This window comes from Daktulosphaira vitifoliae, unplaced genomic scaffold, assembly GCF_025091365.1.
Source record: "Daktulosphaira vitifoliae isolate Bord-2020 unplaced genomic scaffold, ASM2509136v1 Scaffold_1, whole genome shotgun sequence".
Classification (NCBI taxonomy): Eukaryota; Metazoa; Arthropoda; class Insecta; order Hemiptera; family Phylloxeridae; genus Daktulosphaira; species Daktulosphaira vitifoliae.
Window position 1 is genome coordinate 57,248,271 of NW_026099572.1, and position 19,030 is coordinate 57,267,300.

At 24.9% G+C, this 19,030-nt stretch overlaps 2 protein-coding genes across 13 annotated transcripts; one reads left to right on the forward strand and one right to left on the reverse strand.

Moving 5' to 3' along the window:
* Positions 1-8,015: 8,015 nt before the first annotated feature.
* Positions 8,016-11,054, reverse strand: LOC126895274 (26S proteasome non-ATPase regulatory subunit 11). Its single transcript, XM_050666958.1, has 2 exons — positions 9,947-11,054; positions 8,016-8,687 (listed from the first exon to the last, which is right to left on the reverse strand). Exons 1-2 carry the CDS (start codon positions 10,933-10,935, stop codon positions 8,450-8,452), a joined length of 1,227 nt encoding a protein of 408 aa, XP_050522915.1. The 5' UTR covers positions 10,936-11,054; the 3' UTR covers positions 8,016-8,449.
* Positions 11,055-11,265: 211 nt separating this feature from the next.
* On the forward strand, positions 11,266-16,794 carry LOC126895284 (transformer-2 protein homolog beta-like). Of its 12 annotated transcripts, XR_007701614.1 has the most exons (9): positions 11,266-11,390; positions 11,478-11,582; positions 11,810-12,085; positions 12,269-12,397; positions 12,464-12,636; positions 12,707-12,820; positions 12,896-13,023; positions 13,249-13,592; positions 16,187-16,794. XR_007701614.1 is itself a non-coding variant. In XM_050666989.1 (7 exons), exons 1-7 carry the CDS (start codon positions 11,568-11,570, stop codon positions 16,478-16,480), a joined length of 852 nt encoding a protein of 283 aa, XP_050522946.1. In that variant the 5' UTR covers positions 11,338-11,567; the 3' UTR covers positions 16,481-16,794. The 12 variants fall into 12 exon arrangements, 8 of the variants coding, with proteins under 8 accessions (XP_050522946.1, XP_050522949.1, XP_050522947.1 ...); XR_007701616.1 differs by having other exon boundaries at positions 11,338-11,582; positions 12,920-13,023; XR_007701615.1 differs by having other exon boundaries at positions 11,338-11,582; positions 12,707-12,796.
* Positions 16,795-19,030: the final 2,236 nt, after the last annotated feature.

Below are 19,030 nucleotides of genomic sequence, written 5' to 3' on the forward strand. Positions count from 1 at the left end.
TATACGAATTATATATTAATAATTGATGATTGCTCTTTATTAATATTATGAATGGGTTTATGGTGTAATAGTATTGTAATAGAATTTTAAACACAATTGAAAAATCTTACCATAAAATAATTAACAATCGGTATGAACAACACATGTTTTTTGTGGTTGATAATATATAAATAGTATGAAAATTAACAATGTTTAATTAATAATATGAATATACGCCTCATTTTCATTTTAGTCGTCATCTTCCTTGTCAGATGCCACTGGTGCTTTAATTATATTTTGTTCTGTTAAAGGAGCTACATCCACTAAATGACTATCTTTATAGAAGCAAAAACCAAGTATATTTACGTGATAATAATAATACTGATTCATTTCAGAGCATAATTCAATTATTAAAAGATTCAATTTTTCCTCTAATGTTGTATTATTGTTATTTGTAATATTTTGTGTAGTTATAGTTAATTTCGAAAAATTATTTTGGTCATCTGTTATATATGAAGGAACAGGCCTAAAATGTAACTCTATAAATTTTTTTATTGAGTTATACGCTCCATTTAATTCAGTTTTAACACATTCAATACTTTGTGATAAGCTATTTGACAAAAATTTGAGATGTTTTAAGGCAATAGTTACCCCGTTTATTGGAAAATCGCTTATTATCAGAGGTCCTTTGCTTTTAAACTTAGCAATAAAACTCAGTGCATCGAGCATATTTACAAAAGTCTCATGACATAAAACTAAAGTATTTAAAAATGAATTTTTACATAATACACTTTCTGTTTCACATAATTCCCAAAACCCTCTAAGAATATCTATAATTTTAATAAGCTTATGAGCGTGTACGGCGCTGTATAATAAAAACAATTTTTGTACTTTAAGTTTATAATTTTCTTCTGTAACAATTTCATTTTGGGATTCATCTTTTTTTAATAATTCCGCTGCATCAATTATTTGCCCGTCTGGATTACTTTCGTCTTGATCACATTCAACAACAAATCGAGGCTTCCAAAGATCATCTATATTTTTCCATCCGTCGCGATCTAAAAGTATATTTAAATCTTTAAAGTGATTATCTGATTTGGTTAAACAAACATAGAAATAAATGGCCAATAAATAAAATAAACACTTCTGAAACATTTTTGACTATGAACTAGACTTAAATATTATAGAAATAAATGCTTTTACATCTGTAATTTTATTCTGCTAAGATGATTATAAAAATCAGAATTATATAGTTTTATTTTTACCTCGAATTTACAACATTTATATCTACTATTTAATTTTGACAAAAGTTTAGTGAATAATTAAAATAAATCACCCTTTTTTCAATATTTTTATGAAAAAAATTTTATTGTGTTTACCTAATACTCTCATAACTTAAAATAAAAATTTATAATTTATATAGTTTTGTTCACATGCATATAAATTGATTTATTCATAGCTAAGCTGGTTTTTTAATAATAGTAAATTACACTTTTATGTTTAACTTAATTAAAATTTATTTTTATGCTATTTATTAATCATTATTTTTCAAGATTATAAATAAATAATTGATACAAATTGAAATTGTCTTAATATTAATTGTTAAGAAATGGTTTGTAATAATTAAAGTACATTTTCAGTAAATACCACTTATATCAATTTATTTGATATAATTTATTAATTTTATGGTGTTTAATATGTAAATAACATAAATTAATTGATAAAATTAATTTTTATTTGATAAGTCGTTAAATATTATGTAGTTGAGGAACCATACTAAAGTAAAATCAACAATCTTATTTGATAATTCTACCAAGTAAGTTTAGAATAACAGAATAATTTCAATTTGGAATTATGATAGTTTTACCATCGCTTTCGGTTAAAGCAACCGTACAATATAGTTCATATAGCTATAATGTATGGAAAGATTAATAATAATTTTTTAAGGTGTTTAATAAGTATGAAACTAGTTTCTATTGTTCTCATTGTTTGTAATAATTAACCTGTTTCCTTACATACTGAAATTGTATAACTTAGTGAATCCAATTAAACAATTATAACTGAGAAGGTATTAATTTTAATACGATGTGTTTTTTTTTTTTTTGTGTCTGTGAACGCTCAATCTCAGCTCTCGCTGGAACGATTTTGATGAAAAATATGCCAAAAGATCACAAATCGTATTTAGTCGAAGACATTACCCTCAATATTTGAAAAAAAATCCCTCATTCCCCGTAAACGAGGGAATTCTCAAAAAAATTATAAATTTAAAAATCGCTAATTTTCGACATTTTTTCAATTGTGATCTCATATGTCAAACTCGTATTTTATATACTCTGTCTTTCTCTTACTTATTCTTAATCTCTTTCCTTCAAGTGCTGATATCCATACCATTAGCCTTTCATTAATTTCTTCATAATTTTCTAGTATTAACACTATTCAGCGAAAAACATGCACCACGGTACTTCTCCTTCTATTTCTTTAGTAATTTCATCTATTACTATAGAAAATAACTAATAGTACAGAACCTTGATGTATTCCTACTATTACCTTAAAATCTTTTGTTACTCCGCTAAAAAATTTTTGATTTTTACATATAAATATTAACTGTATTTTAGATAAAAACAAAAATTTGTTAAAATTTTGTATTTAATAATATGTAAACAATATATGAATTAACAATGTTTTATTAATAATATACATGTCATCTTTACTTTAGCCTTCATCTTCTTCGTCGGATGCCACAGGCGCTTTAATTATGATTTGTTCTGTTAAAGGCATTACCTCCACAAAATGACTATCTTTATAAAAGCGAAAGCCAAGTATATTTTTGTGATAATGATTATATTGATCCATTTCAACACTTAAGATACCTATTAAAAACTCCAATTTTCGATTTAATTTTTTATTATTGTTATTAATAGTATTTTGAACAGTTATGTATACTCTAGAAAAGTTATCTGTAAAGTAATTCAGAACGGGCCTAAAATGTAGCTCTATAAATTTTTTATTGAGTTATACGTTTCATTTAATTCATGTCTAATACATCCAATACTTTGTGAAATACTATTGGATAAAAGTATAAGATGATTTATGGCAATAGTTACCCCGTTTATTGGAAAATCGCTTATTATCAGAGGTCCTTTGCTTTTAAACTTAGCAATAAAACTCAGTGCATCGAGCATATTTACAAAAGTCTCATGACATAAAACTAAAGTATTTAAAAATGAATTTTTACATAATACACTTTCTGTTTCACATAATTCCCAAAACCCTCTAAGAATATCTATAATTTTAATAAGCTTATGAGCGTGTACGGCGCTGTATAATAAAAACAATTTTTGTACTTTAAGTTTATAATTTTCTTCTGTAACAATTTCATTTTGGGATTCATCTTTTTTTAATAATTCTGCTGCATCGAGTTTCTGTTCGTCGTGATCATATTCAACAACAAATCGAGGCTTCCAAAGATCATCTATATTTTTCCATCCGTCGCGATCTAAAAGTATATTTAAATCTTTAAAGTGATTATCTGATTTGGTTAAACAAACATAGAAATAAATGGCCAATAAATAAAATAAACACTTCTGAAACATTTTTGACTATGAACTAGACTTAAATATTATAGAAATAATTGCTTTTACACCTGTAATTTGATTCAGCCAAGATGATTATAAAAATCAGAATTATATAGTTTTATTTTTACCTCGAATTTACAACATTTATATCTACTGTTTAATTTTGACAAAAATTAAAAGAATATTAAAATAATAAATATTGTCAAAAAAAACTTAAAACCAAAATTATACATTGTATTTATTTTACAAATTTCTTATGATAACATATTGTGTTCTTAAAGTGTATTTATAAAAGTTTGAGTTTACAATATGATTTATATTTGCATTGTCACTGGACCGATTTCTTTTAACAATACGTTAAAAGATCACAAATTGTATCTTGTTGAAGACATTACCCTTAAAAATTGAAAAAAATTCCCTCGTTCCCCGCAAATGGGGGAAAAATCCAAAAAAATTACAAATTTAAAAATCAATAAAAAAAATTTGTCCCGTCACTTTTTCTTCTACATTTAAACGGCTGCCGTAGTTAAAAAAACACTATTTTAGTGTTAAAATTTTCGATTTTTAATTTTCAACTTAAAAATACTATAACTTTTCGAAAAATGTATGTATTAGCACAAATTTTTTTTTTTCTAAATATATTATAAGTACATCTTTCATTTGACATACTTTTTATTAAAATTAGACAATTTCCCCTTATATAGGGGGGTTCAAACTTTGAAACATTGTATAAAAAATAAAACTTTTTCATCTGAACTTTTGAAAATGTTCCGGAAATACTGCGTCCTTTAAACATATATCAAATTAAAGCTTATTTTATGTACTATAAAATGAAAAAAAAAAATTTGTCCCGACACCTTATCTTTTATGCGCAAATGGCTATCGAAATTAAAAAAAAAATGTAATGTTTGCGATAAAAATCACCTTCTATCGGAATGTTTTTTGTACTTAAAACTCCCATAACTTTTTCAAATATTAACTAATCAAAATAATATTTCTTTATATTGAAACCTTAGGTAATTTCTTTTCATTTGATAACATTTTTTTTTGAAAATCTAACACTTATTCTGCTCACAGAGGGGATTTAAAATAGCAACTTTTTTACAAAAACTAACTTTTTCAACTTAATTTTTGAAAATGTTCCGGAAATACTGCGTCCTTTAAACATATATCAAATTAAAGCTTATTTTATGTACTACTAAATGAAAAAAAAAAATTTGTCCCGACGACCTATCTTCTATGCGCAAAAGGCTACCGTATTTAAAAATATGCTATTTTTTATTAAAATTCTAGGTTTTGTATTTTATTTTATTTTAAAATATTTTATTAGGGGAATAAACTGACTTTCATGAATATTATATAATTTCATTGACATAGAATAAAGTTCATAAGACATATGATATTATACTTATTAACATTTTTTACTTTTTTAAAGTCGAAAAAGTAATTTTTAAATTTGAGTTAGCTTAAATAGCCAATTTTATCATGCAACAAAAATCAACGAATAGTTGCCGAATGGGTAACACCTTGATCTTTAACGCCTAGGGTACGAGGTTCAAATCCGTTTGTGGCTTCTAAAATTTTGCATTTTTTTTTTGAGTTAGAATAGAATTTTCAAATCATTTGATATTTATCTCATTTAGATTCAATAATTTCAATAAATATAAAGGATCTTATCACTATAGTCTCCCCTCGTGAGAAGAAATTGATATTCATGTTAATATTATTTTACTATGTGGTTCTTTTTCTGGCTACGATTTATTTTGCCAACCCTCACTAGACCTACTTTTTTCAACGATACGTCAAATGATTCATTTAAGTTTATGATATTTAAGTTAATGATTAGTTTAAGTTATTACTCTTTAAAATCGAAAAAATATTCTTTATTCAAATAAAACGTAGCTTAACCAGCTTTTTCCATACAAACAATTAAAATCATTAATTTTTAATATTCTTAAAGTATTTATTGTCGAATTAGTTTTGATATGATAAAAGTATTCAACTACAAAAGTAAATAATTTTACTTTATAATTTATTAATTTTTTAACTCTATTTGTGTGTGCTACTACCAGTCTATAATATGCCAAATTTTTTTGTAATATGTTGCCATATAAATCATAAATTTAAAAAAAAAATGATTTTTAGTTTCACCTGAATGTAATGATGGATTTTTACAATTATAATTATATTTTTGATAATACGCTCAATTGAGTAAATATTTTTANTTATAATGCGCTCAATTGAGTAAATCTTTTTTACTACTTTGTTTTAGTTCTAAATATTTCAATTGCAGAATCTTTTTAAACACCAAAAGTTATTAGGAAATGATTACTATTCTTTCTATTTCAGTTATCTATTACGATAAAAATGTAAAAAAATCGAATTTTTCTGACAAATGTACTGTAATTAGTAATTATAAAATTTCCAGATTGCATATTAATCTTAAAAATTTCATTTTTTTCAATTTAATAATGTCAATTTCAAACTTGCAAGTTGAACTATAAGTTATGGTAACAAATTCATTTTTTAGCTTCGATGCGAAGCTGAGAAGGTATTTTTCATTAAAACTTTCACTTTAAAAGACAATAAAAAATAGGTTCAAAATGATTACCTTTAACATATTAAAAATCAAAATCAGTATTAATTTAATACAATTTTTTTTGTTCTTAATTATTTTTTTTTATATGTAAATACTTATTTTTTAATAATAAGTAATAATATTAAAACTTAGAAGTAATAGAAAAAGTTTAATTGCACATTTGAAAACATCACGAAAAGTTTATTTAGAAAAGTATATAATTTTTTTTTTTTGATGAAAGTTCCTTTAGTGTATTTATTCATAAGTAACAAAATTTTTTTATTAAAAAGTATTGCATCAATTCCTTTAAATTTGTATACGCATTAAAAGTATATTCATATACAACTCCTCTTTATTTTTATAATCTCTCCGTAAAAATTACAATATTATATTATTGAATACCACTTTCATACTCAATTTAATTACTGTAATTATTATGTATTCATATATTATAGTTATAAATCGGGGTAAAATTAAGGGAATAAGTGTTATTGTTGTTTTTGAAATAATCTACCAATTTCATTTTTTTCTATTTAATAATATTTATTTCAAACTTGCAAGTTGAGTTAAAAGTTATGGTAATAAATTCATTTTTTTTTTATTAAAACTTTCACTTTAAAGAACAAAAAGAAGTAGGTTCAAAATGATTACTTTTAACATATTAAAAATCAATAATAATTTGAAAATAATTAATTATAAAAATTATATAATATATAATTAAAATAATTACTAATCTGGGTATAATTAAGGAAATAGGAGTTGATGTTGGGTTGGGTTGGTTACATTTTTAACTTTATAATGCTATAACTCATTGAAAAGTGTATGAATCAACACAAATTTTTTATAAGAAATAATATTTTTTAATAATCCCTTTTCCATTCGACATTTTTTATCTTAATCAAGATATTAATAAGGAACTAGCAGATCATGTAGCTTTTGGAATATCCACCAATTTTTTAAAATTAAACACTATCTAAAGATTAACATCGAAGCGTTTTTTTTTATAGTAATTTTAATCACTGTCAGATATCATTATACTTGATCCAACTATGCTACGTCACCACTGTGCCGCGACCCCCTTGTGCTGGGTTTTTTTAATTATGTAATTTATTTTCAGGATAAACATAAAGTAACACGAAAACTTTTTATACAAATTTTTATGTTTTCGAAAATGCAAAAACCATTTCTTAACTTTGAATAGATAAAATAATCAAATTAAGTATAAATTTATATTTAATGTTAGTTAGATTCATGCAAATTTTATATTTATTGGCTGACTTTGGCAAACCCTTATAAGGTATTTTAATATAAAATCAAATTTGAACAAAATAATAGTATGTTTTAAAAAAATGGCAGCTATTTGTATAAAGAAGATAAGTCATCGGGACAATTTTTTTATATTTAGTGCCTAATATATTTTAAGTTTTAATTTGACATATGTTTTAGGGACGCAATAATTCGGGAACATTTTCAAAAATTAAGTTGAATTTTGTGAAAAAGTTACTATTTTGAATGCCCTCTTGTGGAGGGATAAGGGTCAGATTTTCAAAAATATCTTAAAAAATAAAAGGGAATTACTTGGTTTTAGAATAAAAAAAAATTACTTTAATTTGTTTTTTTCAATAAGTTATGGCAATTTTTAGAGAAAAAAATGTCAAAATTTATCAATTTTAAAAATCGTAATTTTTTAGTGGAATTGTCTTCAACGATACTGTTTGTGATCTTTTGACGTATCGTTGAAAAAAATCGATCTAGTGAGAGCTGAGAAAAAGTAGTGACAGACACAAAAAAAAAAACGCATCATGGTAAAATGAATATCTTCTCAGCTTCGCTTCGAAGCTAAAATCAATATATTCATTAGCGAAAATAAATTTCTGAATATATAAATGAAATAATCAACTAACCTCTCCCTAATCTTTATTTGTTTAAAAATAATCATAGTACAATGCATAGTTTACATAGTAAATGATTATACATATAAAAATAAAATCAAAGAACTTAGAAAAATTATCTAATTCGTTGCTTGTTAGTAAATAAAACAAAAATTTATTAATAACAGTTCGTAATTATTATATCAATGTACAATCATAATATTTACAATAACCAAACAAATATTTCACTTATTTTACCATTGTATAAATTTTAATAACCAAACACAAGTTTTTATATTTAACCCATCTTCTTTAAAAATGAAAAAAAATTGTATTGATTTCTATTGTTTTATTTAATTAATTAAAAAACACAGAAGGTATACATAAAATTTTTATAATAATTAGTATTTTATTTTGTAGGTATAAATATTAAATCTGTAATTGGTTTATGTTAACTTTTTTGCAGTGTGGTATAATGTATCTACTACTTTGCCCATACTATTTATGTTTTCTAAAACTAGTTCATATGTTTCATCAATTTCTGCTTCTTCAAATACAATTAAAATTCCTTCTCCTTGGTCCAATATTCCATGAAATTTTTTATCCAAAATCATCTGTGACAATTTTCGTTCTACATTTTTCATTGGTAAATCAATTGACTTAGCAATATACTCAACTTGAACTCTAAAATAAATAATTTTTTTTAAAAAAAACTCTTGATAAATCAATCACCTTATATTAAAAATTTAACTAATAGTTACTATATTTAGAAACATTTTTATATAAGTAGAAATATAAAAATTAATACTAAAATATATTAAATAATTATAATTTGAACACAATTATTATTAATTTTATTAGTTGTGGTCATATCATTTATTGACGATAAAAAAAAAAAAAAAANTTCATTTATTTTTATGAATCATAAAAAATATCAACTAAACCTCTTCATAAATTAAAATTTGTACTATATAATAGATAATTTTAAATGTATCCATTATATAAATTAAATTAAAATTGTTGTATTTTAATATTTATATGATATATTATTAAGTACATGTGTAAATAAATTTTTGATCACTTTCACCCACTCAAATTTTAATGCCTTGCTACTAGTTAGAAATAAAGTTTTATGCGATCTTGAATCAAATATAAATATTTATTAAGTAAATACATTTAAAATCAATTTTGATAGAACTTGTTGAAGTGGTTTTTAATGAATATAAAAAAAAATCCAAATTATTTAATTAATACAAATTTAAATAACTTCATTTTTAAAATTAGAGTATTTCTATAGTTTCTAGTAGCAGGACAGTGTATTTACTTGGTATTTTTAGTTAAAATAAATATGTGGGCAAACTGTTAACTTAAAACAAAGTTCTAGATGAAAAAAAAAATTATCTTTATATACCATGTTCATTAGTTTACGTACGCAATTTTAAAAACTCTAAATAAACAAAGTTTAACAAAAATAATTATTTCACATGTTTGATAAATACTTTTTTAATATAAAAGAAACAACTATAAACATTGCTAAAACAAAATTTCAGGGGTTTGAGTACTAAATTAACTTTTACCCCATTCTAAAAAAATTAGAATACAACATATATAGAGTATTCCATTTATCATAAACTACAACAAATAAACAGAAAATAAATATAATATTGAAAAAATAGAGTTGATTATTTTAAATACATATATTTTTTGATTCAATAGCTACTAATAACTTTTTAGAATTATTCCTCATAATTTACATCAGTGTCAACAATTATTATAAATGGCAACTTATATTTTTAACTACCTCATAAAATAAAAAATGATGGTTCAATAACAACTTTTAGTGAATTATAATTAAGGCTTTGAAAATATATTGGTATTTATATAATAAAATACAAATTTCATATTTAAAAAAATATATTTCAACAACAATAATCAATTTTTACCTTGAGTATGGCTCAATTATACGGCACAAATTTTGCTCCAACATATTTCCATACAATGTATCTAAATGAGCCCTAACAATTGGATCTTCTTCCAATTCTTTTTTGTATTCATTCAATCCTGACTGAAATTCAGCTAAAGATCTCTTATGACTTGCTTTTGCTATACTTTTCATTGCTTCTACATCACGACCAGTGTATTTTAAAGCTAATTTTCCACTAACTATTTGTTGTACATCTTCAGCATTATTTAACATTATTTTAGATAAAAGCATATACTTTAAGGCTTTAAGGGCTTTTGATGTACTATCAACACTGTCAAATCCTTCAAAAGCTTCATAAAAATAAGAGTATGCAGTTTTGAAATCTTGCTCATCAGCAGCATGTAAAATTCCAGATTGTAAATCAAGTGATGCTTGCATTTTAGGAGGACAGTAAATTGAATTAGCTGTTGTTCTAGCAGAAGTTAAAGATGCTCTAGCCTTAGATAAATTATTCAAGGCATGATATGCTTTGCTTTCCAACAACAATACATCAACTAATAAATTTTTATCATCTAACTTCTTCAGTTCTTTCAAAAGTGTAGAACCATGTTGTAATGCTTCTTTAAACATCCCTGAATCAAATAATAGAGCCATTAAACGAGCTTCTAAAGATTGTCTTAAGAAAGTTCTTCGCTCTTCTTTGGCCCATTCTATACACTCTTTACATAACTGAAGTTCTATGCCAATTCCAGCTTCCAGATCAAGAAATAGATCAACTAATGAACGAACTAATTTTGCTGCCTTCGCTTTACTAATTTCTGCTAAAAACGGTCTAGTATCTTTAATTAAAGCAGCCAATTCCTTGGCTTTACCTTCTTTTTTCAATAACTCTCCCTGAGACAAAATCATAGCTTCTCGTTCCATAATCCTGTCATGTTCAGTCTCGATTTTTTTCATTCCATAATCGGATGGTTTATTAAGCTGAGCAAACATTGTAGCGCCTGCCATTGTAGCAGATTATTTAAGTTTAACCTTGCAATGTAAATACAATAAGTATAGTACTTTCTAGAATAACAACACTAAACCTTAGAAGTAGAAACTGACAAGCGAATATTCACTAGTAACAAGGTAATAGCATGACCAGCGATTTCCAAAATATTAAGTGTTACCAATACAACTAATTTTTTTATATATATATATATATATATATATACTAACATATTTATTAATTTTTATAATTAAAATTTAATGTTTGAATAAATTAACAGTTAAAAATAAATTTAAACAATTTTTAATAATCCATATAAAATTTTACTAGCATTATGGTATTCACCAGAAGAATATTGGTTGCACTGCATAATGACGCATAAGTAGTAGGAACGGCGGGGTTAAACACTTTGTTTATGATTTTAAGCGTCTTTATTGTTCGGCGAGGCTCCGAGTTCTACCGCTCGGCTTTTTTCGTAAGTATTTGCAGAATACACGTAATTTGACTATTTCTGATTCCTCTTGTTTGATCAATAATTATATACGTTGTTCTCTAACTACAGTCTGCCAGTGGTTTTTGCCACGTCATTCATTTTCATCAAACCGGTGAAATCTAACTTATTTTCCGACACGTGAATTTTGCATAGTCAAAAATGAGCGACGTCGAGGTAAGAATATTTTAATTATACAATATTTAATTATTAAGTAAAAGCTGATTTCTTTAAATTTCAACAATTTAAGTAATCGCGGCATCTAAATTGAAATTATTCTTGTGTTATGCTTATTTTAAGTAATTTTTGTGTTTTTAATGTACAATTACAAGAAATTGAGGTTATGTTCATTAACTTCAGTTTACAGTTTTTAAATAGTTTAACGCTGTTATAATTTATTGTAGGATCGGAATGGTCATTCTAAATCTCGTTCTGCTTCACCTAGCCGTAGTCGTAGTAGATCAGTAAGTGAACGCAAGTCACGTAGTCGATCTCCTACTCGATCTAAAACCCGCTCTAGATCAGTAACACCTCCTCCTAGCAGAAATGGAAGTAAATATAAAAGCCGTTCAAAACATTCATATTCCAAATCTCGCTCAAGATCTCGATCTTATTCAGGAGAAAGAAAACGTAGTTATCGTAGCCATTCACGTGGATCAGGATCTAGACGTGGCAGACATGTAATTTAAATTTTGTAATGTTTACATATGTAGTATTATATTTTAAATGTATGGATTGTAAAGTTATATTTGATTTTAATAATTTGTTAGTTTACTTTAAAAATCTATACAATTGCAATTTATTTAACATGTTAAATATTTATATATTTTTTTAAAAAAGATAAAAAGTTATTAAATTTTTAGGAAAATCCAAAACCAAATAAGTGCTTAGGAATTTTTGGCTTAAGTGTTTACACTACTGAACATCAGTTGTATGATATATTTTCCAAGTATGGATCCATAGATAAAATATTGATCATTATAGATGCTAAAGTAAATACCCAATTAATAATTAAATACGTTTTTTTAATATAATAAAATGGAATTTATAAAATTTAGAGTGGCCGATCACGAGGATTTGGTTTTGCCTATTTTAAAAAACATGAAGATGCTAAAATAGCAAAAGAAGAATGTTCTGGAATGGAAATTGATGGTCGTCGAATTCGTGTAGACTTCTCTATTACACAACGTCCACATACTCCTACACCAGGAATCTACATGGGCAGACCTACGTAAATATTATATCAATTATTTTGGTAAATTTCCTTTTACTAATGACTTGTTTTATCAATTCAATTTTAGAATGAGAGAAGAAAGATCATCCAGAAGAAGAGGTTATGATAGATACGATAGATACGATAGGGACAGATATGACCGAGACAGATATGATAGGTATGATAGAGATAGGGATTATGAGTGAGTATCGCCTCATTCTTGGTTCAACTTCATTTCTATGAAGTTCCTAATACCTTAACCAAATAATATTAACAGTGATTATTATGATGGTGGATACAGAGGAGGTGGTGGCCGTGGACATTACAGGGATAGAAGATCTCCATCACCATATTACAAGAGCAGATCGCGTTATGAAAGATCACGTTCCCGTTCATACTCTCCACGTAAGTCTCAAATTTAATTTAAAAAAGAATTTGTTTACAATCTTTGAATTTAGGACCCTTATCCCCTGTTTTGTTTTGTTTTTAAGGTTTTCTGGTTAATTTTGTTATCTTGTCGTTTTTTTTTTTTTTTTTTTTTGGCTGTTTAGTTTTTTCTTTTTGATTTTTCGGGTTTTAAACATTAAATTCAATCAAAATACTATCCATTTAATTTATTACTTAATATAGTTTTTCAGCTTTCAAAGTATTTAATCAAGATTTCCTACATATTCAATTTTTTAATCATTTCCTGAAGAACATATTTGAAGAAAAGAAAATATTTCAATTTGTCAAGATAATAATAAATTAATTGACTTGAAGACTTCTCAAATTCATTGTTAGAACTTTTACATATATTTCTTAAACAAACCAAAAACAAAACAAAAATAATATATATAAAAGAAGACTCTTCCATTGCAAAAGTAGAACACTTGAAGACCCATTATGACCCACTGAGTAGATATTGATAGACATTGATGAAGATCTTGAAGTTTAGTCAAGAAAATTAACAGTTCTTGCTACTAAATACAGAGGTAAATTTATGGAACAGTGTAAATTTCCTCTAAAAATGTTAGCCTCTCATTTTCTAAAATCATTTATTAGTCATTTTCAATCAGTTTCTTCAGGCATAATTTCAATATGATTTATAGAAGTTCTTCATTTCTTAAATTTGAATCAGTTGCATTGATGTAGACAAATTTTTTCATCAAAATATGTTCAAATAACTTATTAATTTCAGAAATTCGTTTATATCAGTTAATATGTAGGATAAATTCTCTATGTTGATATGATTCAAGCTAAATCTTCATGTTCCTCCCTCACCTAAATTACTATAAACTCAAATTGGAAGTTGCTCACACTAAAAGACTTGTTACCTAACAAATTATATGTATATATATTATTACACGGGGATAAGGTTTCTCTACTATTTTAAATTAAATTTATTAATTAATTTAATAATATTATTTAATTAATTTAATTCATGTAATCATACATGAATCGTTAATTAATGATAATTTACTGAAAACTAAAGATACAAATTTTACATAAAAATAATCTTGATACATTTACCAATATAATGGTAAAAATTATCAAGTTGCTATGCTATTAATTTTAATAACAATTAATATATTGTATTTGTAACTTGGCCCACCATTTAAGGTTTTGTTATATTTTTATACTAGTTAAAATCAATACATTTGTTTAATAATTACATACCTTTTTGGCATGTTTTTTTCATAAAACGTGATATAATTAGTGACTTCCCAAATATATCTTGAACTTTGATAAAAATATATATCAGTCAAACTAATAATATCCCAAGAATATCATAATTTGCAGCATATTTAAAAATAAATTTATTTGTGTTATAATATAAACTAAAAAATAATAATGAAATGTATGCTTAAAACAAGTATTTTACTTTTCTATCTTATTTTTTCTATTAGTTATAATATTTAAAAAAATAGTTCATCCTAATATATAATCTAGATATTTCGTGTTTTTATAAAATAATTCAAGTTTTTATTATAACTATTTAATCTCAATAAAATTTCCTATTTATTATCTATAGAATATTATACCAATAACCTATTCTTTTTTTAATGCGATTCATATTTTTATTTATTATATATTTAATTATAGAATTTGAAAATTTAACTTTAAAATAATAACTAGCATGATGTCTTAATATTTAAATTTTTTTAATGTAATTTATTTCATCACTTTTTTACGTTTGTAAGAATGTGAGGCCATTCTTGTAACATACTCCTTATACAAAATAAATTTTGTAGGGATTTCCACCAATCTATGAATGACATTTTTTTTAATTTATGTTACCTTTCACATTTTGTAATATCAGTCAAATTATTTAAACATAATCCTGTAATGATAAGTAGAATAAGGAAAATGCAGTATTGGCATAATAAAAAATGTGTAAATATTTAATAACGGCTATAAAAATTGTCAGGCATACGAAAAGTTAAGTTACTTATAAGTATACTATAGGATAACATTATCACATTACTGAATTGACACCACACATGGTCCAATAATGCTTTTGTGAGAGTTAACAAGTATTAAATATTTAATAATGCTCATCTAATATTATTTGATCTAAGAGGTTATGTTACACCACATTGAGCCGTAAAATGTTACTTCAAAAAAAAAAAAATATTGACATTTGGCATCAATTTAAATAAAATAAGTAATAATTAACATGCCACTAAAAATTAAACTAATAATTTTTAGCTTTTGAAAAAGTATTTAATTGATAGTTAAATAATTTCACTCATTAATGTGCAAGTTAGAGTTTATTTTTCCATGAACTTTAAATAAACTTGTTTTAATGTAAAGTTCATGTTACATGTTGTGTTCAGTAAGTAAGGAAATGAGTTTCCATTGTTCTCATTATTAGTAACAATTCACTTGTGTTCTTACTTACTGAACATTTTGTATATTATTTATATTCTGCGTAATAATTAGTATTAACTCAATTTTTTATTTTGTTGCTAATAACAGTTAAGTTTTAGGTATCAACTTAAAGTATGCATGTGCTTATTAAAAAATGTTCAATAATATAAATTTGATATACATCTCATTTTCTAGAATAAAAAATCATGTGACCGATGCATGCTACTTTTAGTGTCAATCTAAAGTATAATTGGTGAATTTTAATAAGGTTTTTTATTTATGAAATAGTAAATGGGAAATTCTTAATATATATTATTTATATCGAATTGGTAATTTGGTAGTCATTATTTTCTATAAACTTCATTAATAATTGTTTATATTTGTACAAGAAAAATCATGTACAAGTTTTAATTACATTTTATTTTGACTCATAATAATACTTCTTATTAAGTTCAATTCTAAATTTATTTAAAATATTTTTACTGGCATCCAAGTCTTAAATTTTACATTTGTAGGTGTATGTGTAGTGTTATTATTATTAGTTACACTAAGTCAATTTTGTGTTAGTCTATCTTGATTAACATTTTTGACACATGTACACGTTGCAAATTTTCAAGTTTTTAAACAAAAACAATATTGGAAATATAATTATAATAATATTAATTCTGTATTATAATAGTTCTAATACAGTATATTTTTTTTTAAATCATCACAGGTCGTTATTAAAAGCTAATGATGAGCTGATGGATTACCACCATGGAATAAAGTTAACTTTATTATGGAGAACTAAAGAATACAATTTTTAATACCCCATATTATTTCTTTTCTTTTTTTTATAAATATTAAATTCGTTTTATAACAATTAAACTATGTAAATTAGACTTGACGTACTGTTAAAGTATTTTAATTGATTTTTTTTTATTGTATAGGCATTTTGTGTTTTTCTTTACTAATTATTACAATGTATTTGTATTTTCATTTGTTCTGCAAAGGTGCGGAAAAAGTATAAGACAATTTTTCTTTGAAGACTAGGGATTACAATGTAATTAAGAAGAACTTTTTCAAGGCTGATGAAGCAAACAAGATTGAAAATGCTTAATTAAATTTAATAATAATAACATAAAAATGGTGTTGCAATTTTTAGTTTTTCACATTCTTTAGGTACACATAAATACTCCTGCCTACTGTATTTGGTAATATTAAATAAAAATATGTGTGTAAATATTTTTAATTTTTAATTTGTTTGATTCATGTTTGTTTGCCTTACTTGATTTGTAAAAGGTAAGCAGATTTAGTGCATAATAAAAACTTTTCAACGTCTAACATTTTTATTATTATACATAAGATATATGATCATTCTCATAAATTATGTAATATTATTCAATTAAAATATGAGTTACTTCTATTAAAAATTATCGACTCTAAGCGTTTACCCTATTATTATGAACGTATTCAAGTTGATAGTTAATGAGTATGGCTAAGCTCTCTAGAGTATTGTAAATACTTATAGATAAATGTATTTTAAATATTTTATAGTATAGCATTTACTGACTAAACTTGTTAAACCATTGATTCCTTAAATAATGAAAATTGTTATCTTTCCAACAAATAAGCTTAATGTTTTGTGGTATCTGAAGAGAATGGAAAAAATTGAACCTCCTAGGCAGATGGTAACAATTGTTATAACTTAATATTGACTAATTATTAGTATATAGAATTTTCATTTATTTTTTTTTTATAAATTGGGTAAATTATTAAATAAAAGTACATTTTAAATTTGATTTGCAAGCGTTAGGCAATTTGGAATAAAAGAATTAGATTCACAACTAAGAATTAGTAGCTTAAACTTTTTAAATCCTCAGAAATTCATTTTGTTGTAAACAAAAAAAAAAGTATTTTCAAAATAAATAAATTTTTATTTATTTATTAAATTACGTCAAGGAATGAACCAGTGTAGTATTTGCGGGTTTCAAATGCTGAGGTTATTGTGTCGGACAACCTATAAATTTGATGTATCGTTGAGTGTCTCGTGGGAATCCAAACTGAGTGTTCAAGTAAAATGTGGTGTTCTTGTAATATTAGCATTTTAGCAATATTATCATTTTGAGTAGAAATTTTTCAAATAGTTTGCTTAATGTGGGTACAGGCTGATCGGTTTATATGATGCTACCATGTTTTTTGGTTTTCCTGGTTTAGGTGTAAGGATTATTACGGCTTCGTAATTTTTTAATAGTTGCTTCAATTTCTCTAGGACTGAATGGTTTAATAGGAAACATAGTTAGAGGACATGAAATAAAATCATTAACCATATTAATATGATTAGAGTTGGGCTAAATGTCTTCATGTGATTTAAATGTATAATATACATATTCAACAAAAATCGTAGCTTTCTCTTCATCTATATAGCAAGGATACAGTTATCATTTCGAAGATGGGGGGTAATCTCTTTGGTTTGGGTCAATCGTTTTGTAGCTCTCCAAAATAATTTATCCTCAAGCGTCGAGTGATGGAATGTAGTTTTAATATTGAATTGATTTGAATTTTAGAAGTTAGTATTTTAGGTTATTAGCTAGTTTGTTGTAAAGTTATTTAAATGAGTGATATAATGTATTTTGCCATATGCCTCTAACTCTTCTTTTCTCACTGATAAGAGATCATATATGAACTGGTAGTTTTTCTTCATTTTTACAGTTGCTCTTGTTTAATGAAGATGAATTACTTATTGAGCTTTTAATTAGTGAAACAATATTTTGAGCCGCGTTTTCAACGTCGTCATTGGTTTTGAGTAGAATTTCCAGATTAATTTTTTTAACTAACTCAATTTTAAATTTATCCTAGTTAATAGGTCTTATTGTATTAAAGGAAATCTCACCACCAATAGTTAGTATAATGGGTGAGCAGTCACTGAAAATTTTAAAAATATTTTTTATACTTGAACTTGGCTGGCTTGGGATATTTGTTGAGGATAAAAATCCTCTAACAACAATTGCTACGAATACAAGGTTACAAAAATTTGGATTTTTCTACGACGATGAATACTCCGAATAGAACTAATAATTGATTGCTCCGAATATCGATTGAAAAATTATCAAATTTCGGAGTAAATGAATATCGTAACAATATTTATCTGATGGAAAAATATAACCCTTATCACTAATTAATATAATAAAATAGCGTTATAATTGATTACTGTCCATTAACGAATAATTATTACAATAAAGGTCCTCATTACAATAAAAGGCAAGGAAGGCTTTGAACTAGAACAACCCCAGTTATATAACTAGTGTGAGCCCTTAAATTTTTTTTTTTTTTGGAGGGGAAAGAAGAGCGATTCCAATTTTCAGACGTAAAATCTTTTTTGCCTCTCCTTATTATTGCTTATTATAAATGTATAATGTTTGAACTCTTTTAAGGAAGAAACCTAAAAAATATTTAACCATTTATAAATCGAAAATTAATAATAATAAATCAATAATAACATTTTAGCTTCGATGCGAAGCTGAGAAGGTATTGGTTTTACTAAGATGTGTTTTTTTTTTTTTTTTTTTTTTTTTTTTTT

Excerpts from the sequence above, each read along its gene's own strand:
- LOC126895274 (XM_050666958.1), bottom strand. The coding sequence starts at position 10,935 with ATGGCAGGCGCTACAATGTTTGCTCAGCTTAATAAACCATCCGATTAT. Across the intron at positions 8,688-9,946 it reads ATAATTGAGCCATACTCAAG|AGTTCAAGTTGAGTATATTG; the intron begins GTAAAAATTGAT and ends TATTTATTTTAG.
- LOC126895284 (XM_050666989.1), top strand. Across the intron at positions 12,086-12,268 it reads GATCTAGACGTGGCAGACAT|GAAAATCCAAAACCAAATAA; the intron begins GTAATTTAAATT and ends TTAAATTTTTAG. Across the intron at positions 12,637-12,706 it reads ATCTACATGGGCAGACCTAC|AATGAGAGAAGAAAGATCAT; the intron begins GTAAATATTATA and ends ATTCAATTTTAG.